Source organism: Tyto alba, unplaced genomic scaffold (genome assembly GCF_018691265.1).
Source record: "Tyto alba isolate M040663 unplaced genomic scaffold, T.alba_DEE_v4.0 Super-Scaffold_28, whole genome shotgun sequence".
Classification (NCBI taxonomy): domain Eukaryota; kingdom Metazoa; phylum Chordata; class Aves; order Strigiformes; family Tytonidae; genus Tyto; species Tyto alba.
Window position 1 is genome coordinate 862,597 of NW_024881302.1, and position 6,650 is coordinate 869,246.

Sequence of the window (6,650 nt, forward strand, 5' to 3'; positions counted from 1 at the left end):
CGCCCCGTAAAGGCGCCGCCACCTCTCCTCCTCCTCCTCCTCTTCTTCCTCCTCTTCTTTCCGCCGCGCAGCACCGGCAGCGCGGGGCTCGGTTGCCCGAGGGGGACCGGGGAAGAAGAAGGGCCGGGCCGCCCGTTCCCGCGTCCCCCTGCGGCCCGCCCCGCCCCGCCCACCGGGCCGGGCTACGGGAGCCGGCGCGGCCCAGCAGACCGCGGTGGGCGTTTCCCGGCGGGCCCCGCGGCAGATTGTACACAATCATCATGGCCGCCGCCGCCTCCGCCGCTGCCGACGGTAGGAGCCCGCGGTGCCGGCGGCGGGGCGAGGCGCGGCGGGAGGCGGGAGGCGGGGTGGCGGGAGGCGGCCCCGGGCGGGGCGGGCGGGCGGCGCTCCGGGGCTGCGGCGCGGGCGGGCGGGCGGGCGGTGCAGCTTCCCCGCGGGCCCGGCTCCTCCCGCCCGTGTCCGCTCGCCTCCAGGTGCCGAGCAGCCGGGCATGGAGGCGGAGGAGCTGCCGCCGGGCTGCGGCGGGGAGGGCGGCTCGGCGGCGGCGGGGCGGTCTCCGGAGGGCGAGGAGCGCCGGGACCCCCCGCAGGCGGCTGTCAGCAACGGCGGCGACGCGGAGGGCGGGAAGGAGCTGGTGGAGCTAAAGGTTATCTGGAACAAGAACAAGTACGACGTGAAGTTCTGCCTGGACAGCACGGGGGCCGAGCTGAAGCAGAAGATCCACTCGCTCACAGGTCTGTCGGGGCTGCCGCCGCCTCTCCCGCCTCGGCCCGCGGCTCCCCTCGCCGCCGGCGCGCAGCCTCGTAATCCTTGTGCTTGCCCCTTAGGCCTTCCCCCTGCCATGCAGAAAGTTATGTTCAAGGGACTTCTGCCCGAGGAGAAAACGTTGCGGGAAATCAAAGTAACAAACGGCGCAAAAATAATGGTTGTCGGCTCCACTATCAATGATGTCTTAGCAGTAAACACACCCAAAGAAGCTGCTCAACAGGAGGTCAAGGCCGAAGAAAACAAAAAGGAGCCGCTCTGCAGACAAAAGGTTATTGATGTCTCAATAATTCCTGGCATGGGGGAGCTGTAGGATTTACGTGGTTCTTCTGCAATTCTCTGCAGTCACCGATGGGTCCTGTTTCTCCTCAGAGCAGGCTGGGGTTTCTTTTCTCACAGCTGAGCAGCCGACGAAGGGCTCTGTGCAGAGGAGTCCTAGCAGCAGGAAAACGTGTAGCCTGGTGGAGGCTGGGGCTTTGCTAGACACCACTGGTGCTGGTGCTAGGTACAGCCTGGCATTTCAGATAAGAAAGGGTAAATAATAGAAATGTTTCGTGGTTGATATCTCAAGGACAGTCTAAATTAATTATATCTAAAAACTAACTAACTTTTGTTGGCGTAAAAGAATTTGATCTCCAAAAACTGCCTTTAAAATGAACACCAAGAGAGTAGTTTGTTCAGCTGTCGCAGCACTGAAGGGGACGGGGATGTTGGATCCTCCTGTCGCGTCCTGAAGTGCTGCCTGCGCGTAGGGAGTGAAGTACAGTGCAGCGAGGCTTGGTTTGGTGGCGGTGCTGCAGTGGTGTGGGGCTGAAAAAGGATTTTTCAGCTCGAGGTATTACTGGCCCCATACCTTCCTCAGAATAAATTTGATTAAAAATTAAACAGTGCATCACTAAACTGCAACCTTTATGAAACATGCTTTTGTTTTTCTATAATTTATCATAGTTCACGTTCACTGTAAGTTCCATCATTGTTTAAAGGTACTCAGCAACTTACAAGCTGTGAGCATGGTTTTCGTAGCTACTACTGCTCTAATCTGTTCTGGTTTGGCGCTGTGTTGCGGTATGTTGCACTGTCAGATGCAGAGGGTTTTCTGCCATTCACTGGATATAACACTTAACTGTTAAAACTGTCTTGCCAAATGCCACCTATGTGATTCAGCATGTATGATCTTAAAGTGGGACTTGGGATTTTTAAATTTTGTAAAGATGGGTATTTATATTCTAGAAGGGATGTTATGCTTTGATGGGTTTATATATTCTAGAAGGGATGTTATGCTTTGCATTATATTGGGATTTTATTCATTTGTATCACTTCTTTAGACTGTCATAGAAAGTGCTCAGTTAACTTTGAAAATTAACTGTTTCCTGTGTGATAAATGACTGCAAATAGTCCTTAACTGTCTCTTAGTGCTGTCGCAATGTGGTCAAGGGTGCAGCTGGCAGTAAATTGAAGAGCTCTGTTGTGCTTCTGTAACTTCTGATTTCTGTTTTTATATTGTAGCAACACAGAAAAGTATTGGATAAAGGAAAACCTGATGATGTGATGCCTTCTGTTAAAGGCGTTCAGGTAAGTAAATAAGTACCTGAGGCATTGTCGTAATCAGAAGAGAGATTTTTCTGTGGTTTTACAAAGTTAAGAGAATGTAGCTTTTCCTCTTAAAGTTCTTCACTGTGACTTACTATGTTGCCTCTTTGTAGGAGCGCCTGCCAACAGTGCCATTATCTGGCATGTACAACAAGTCAGGGGGGAAAGTAAGATTGACCTTTAAACTTGAGCAAGACCAGCTGTGGATTGGTACAAAAGGTGAGCAGCCCTAAAACTCTGAGATGAATAATTGGTAATTGGGCTATAAGTGAATTGTGTGACGTAGAAATAGCTTCTGGTGTGACTAAATTGTGTTTAGGGAATAATGCTGGTATTGTAATACTTCAAAACTATGATTTGCTTCCTCTTCTCAAATGGCATTCTCCCAGGTCATTGATTATTACCTGATACTTTACTTCTGTTCTTGAAAAACTTGAGGTCAGTTGTGCCAGCAGACTTATGTTCCAGTCTGCTACTCACAGCTCCAAATGTAAATGACAATATTTGGCATTTCTAGCATATCTCAAAAGCACTTCCTAAACATTGGTTTGATGCCAACATCACATAGAGGCTCAGTGACTTGGCAAAGACTCGAAAGGGAATCCTAGGACCGGCATTAAAAGGAGGAGTGCTGGCATCTCTGTCATTATCTGTCCTTCCAACCAAAATTAGTTGGGTGTCTTGTTTCAGTGATGTACAGCTGCAGAACTCTGGCATGTGTTGCTGTGCAGAGGGATCAGTTTACCGTCTTGAGTGGTGCCAGGAGGAGCTGAAAGTGCTGTGGTGATAACGTGCGTTGCTGAGGACGTCTCAGATAACCCCCTGACTCCAGAGGAAGCTGTGCTCCCTTAGTTTGACCAGGATGGGGCAATTTTATAGTGATGAGCAAGAGGAATAGAAGTGGTTGCTCACTGTCCCAGTAAAGTAACCTAATTGGATGGTAATATTAGCCTGGAATGGCACCTCCAGCTGCTACGTTATTTCCAAAGTAAGCAGAAATCTCAGAAGTTTTTGACCTTTCCTTTGTAGGACAGACTTGACTGTAAAGATTTTCTGGCTGTAAAACCTCTATTGGTACCAGTTGCAGTGATTTTTCTCCCGGGTTGAGTGATGGAGCGAGACGTTGGGGGTTTCTTTCCTCTCTAGGTTGGGCAGGCAGATCCTTCTGTTACTGATAATGTGTTCTAAATATGTGCTTAATATTTAGGTAATTAATCCTCTTCCTTCACCTTCTACCTGAGTTTCAAGTTTAGTATTTGTGAAGTGTTCTAGATTAGTGTGTTTCTTAAGCTGTGAAATTTGAATCTTCTTGTAGTCATCTGTCTTTCATGTAACCTGTTTCCCTACTTCCCAAAATTAGCAGCAGCTTGCTTCCTCTAGGGAATGGTTGTAATTGCTGGCTGTTGTTGGGAAAAGCTCCTTCCTACTCTGAGAAATTCATGGCAGATGCCAGCACGTAAGGGCTAGAATAAAACCAACTGGGTGTTAACACAGTTTTTCACTTGCTAGTCCTGGAAAGTTGAACCTGATTCTTCCCCCACACAGGCTCCCTGTGCTTCACAGATCACATTGTTCATTTTTGTAGTCTAAGGGTTGGTATAGAGAGGTGTTTCTTAGTTGCTCTGTGTCATTTTTGTAGAGGTGTTGATAATACGGATTCATCTGTTGCTGAGATATTGTGAAGAGTAATTGATTTGCGGGATGCTAAATGAGTGCAGAGTAAGATTTTACTCAATGAATGAATGTCCTGAGTCCAAGTGGGGTAGTTCAGAGCCAGCTTGGTTACAGCATTGGGGTAGAGCGTATTTGTCTTTACATCACTACGTTTATCTCCTTGTGTGCCTATTTTGGGTAGGTGCCTTTTTTTTTTTTTGTCACACAAGTTAGTTAGATATATCAAAGGAACTCGTAGTTCAGTTTCTCTGTTGTAGCGTGTTTATGGTTTTCTCTGTCTTGTATCCAAGAAGGTGATTTTAGGCTGACGCTGAAAGCTGCAGCTGAAAGGAAGGATCTTGGAGTTCAGTCTTCAGAAAGAATTGAGGACAGAACTGAGGCAGAAAAAGTGCCATGAACCGTACACTTTGTCATTCTTGCTGGTTACCTCTGGCTGGCTGGCATTACTCTGAAATGTAATTTTAGTCATCTCTTATTTTTTTCAATTTCTCTTTTTGTTTCTTTCCCTATTTACTCATTAATATTGCCTGCCCTGCGCTTTTACAGTAACAGTTGAACCAAGGCCTCAGGGTAAAACCAGCACTAGGCTTTCAAAGAGTTAGTTAGTTAGCCTGTCTTCATTCCACGTGCAGCCCTGTCATTTCTGCAGAGTTTAGTATAATCCTTGGTAGTCAGTCCTGAATATTCTCACATGTGGACCAGCTTTCACTATGGCCAGTAATCCCCCTGGTCCAGGTGGAGTTCCTTGTGGGGAAACATTAAATGAAGCCAGGGTTTTCCCATCCCTCGGTTTAGACCCGGACCAGGTACGCTGAAGTAGGCGATGCAGAGACATAAAATGCGAGGAACTGTGTGATCCAGCTTTGGATTCCTTTAAATTATTAGGGTGCCAGCTGTGGGGTATGCGTTAATGTGGAAGATGGGTTTCTCGGCAGCAGGTATCCAGAGTTCAGCCAAAGAGGAGACTGCTGACGTGAGGAGCTTTTGGAAGTAATGGAGGTGGTATTTGAAATGAATGTGAAATACTGCTTCCTCATGTATCAAAAGTAATACTTTGATCAATTTTAATGTAGAGAGAACAGAAAAGTTACCCATGGGGTCCATTAAAAATGTGGTGAGTGAACCTATTGAAGGACATGAGGATTATCACATGATGGTAAGTATTGTCTCTACTTTAATATATCCAGTCTCATTACCTCATGCAGATACACACAAGTCAGGCTTTTAAAATGGAGCAAGTTGGAGATGGGTAGTGATGCCAGCCTCATGTGCCGTGGGAATGTGGACATGGTCTGCTGCCACGGTGGAAATAGGACGGTGGCATACTGAGTATCTGCTACTTTGTGGAAATCCGGGCTGGTTTCAGACTTCGTATCTTCTGTCTTGTGACAGTGTTAAAACAGTAGAAATACAATATGGCTCATGATGTTTTACTGTTAGTGATAATTTCCTGTATCTAGTTTGATTTCTAATTTCTGTTGTATTTATATAAACAACAGGTCTTGCTGAAGGGTAAAAAAAAAAAATAGTGATTCTGTAATATTTTTTTTTCTGTGTGTAATTTTCTGAAAAAAATGGTATTGGGTCTAGAAAAAGGAACACGATTGAGTGGTGTGCTAATTCTACTGAATTTTTGGCTGTTTCTCTTACTCTATGGGTTTTCCTGGGGTCTTGCTTTCCAAAGTACAGTAACCTTTAATGTTGAAGTAGGTTCCTTATATAAGTTGTTTCCTTCTTTAGGGGAAGAAAGGGGAAATGTTATACCTTAAAATTAATTTCTGCACAAGGGTGCTGAGGTAGTCTTTGTCCAAATACTTGATTTTTGATCACCCATGTGAGCAAATATCCTCTTTAGAATATACTACAATAAACTCATCCTAAAGCAAAGCTAGAGGTTATTGGCATGCCATGGTGCTTCTCTCCTAGATACGCTGACATAAATTGAGAGTAGGGCTTTATGTCTAGCTATACAATTCTATGAAATTTTATGACTATGAAAACATGGTCATTGTCTTCTTTTAGTTCCTGTTTGGCTTCTCAGCTGTGTGCATTCTGGTAATTTCTTCGGAGACTCTGAGTTATGCTTCAGATTCTGTCTTCCAGAATAACTTCCTCATGTTCTTGAAACTGGCCAGGAGTTCTCGTTGCTGCTATGATATCGTAAAAGGAAAGAGCTCATCATTTTAATTGGTACTTTGCAGTTCTTGTTTCTGAGGAACGCTTTTTGAACTGCTTACCAAAAAACTGTAATGTGCACCGAGCGTTTGAAGGAGGAGGCAGCTGGTATAACAGACGTGTCTGGTTTTTGCAGTGGATAAGCTGTATCTGTCCATGGGTATAAGCTGTTCTGTTTCCCGTTTGTAAATGTTGTCATTTTTAACTTTGCAGGCATTTCAGCTGGGCCCAACAGAAGCATCTTACTACTGGGTCTATTGGGTACCAACTCAATATGTTGATGCAATCAAAGACACGGTGCTGGGAAAGTGGCAGTATTTTTGAAAGCACGCTCACCTCTGGCACAGGAAAATGACACAAAGCTAAGGACACTGCTGGGAGAGGCCTCCAACATCCCTGGATGTGATGGTCCTGGAACTTATTAATAAAATATGCTAAACGAGGCA

The 6,650-nt window shown here is 46.0% G+C and overlaps 1 protein-coding gene across 1 annotated transcript; it reads left to right on the forward strand.

The window, feature by feature from the left end:
• The first annotated feature begins 164 nt into the window (after positions 1 to 164).
• Positions 165 to 6,650, forward strand: UBFD1 (ubiquitin family domain containing 1). The gene is made up of 7 exons (XM_042798615.1): positions 165 to 291; positions 474 to 734; positions 828 to 1,036; positions 2,272 to 2,337; positions 2,469 to 2,574; positions 5,103 to 5,185; positions 6,418 to 6,650. The coding sequence occupies exons 1-7, from the start codon at positions 261 to 263 to the stop codon at positions 6,526 to 6,528; spliced, it is 867 nt and encodes a 288-aa protein (XP_042654549.1). The 5' UTR covers positions 165 to 260; the 3' UTR covers positions 6,529 to 6,650.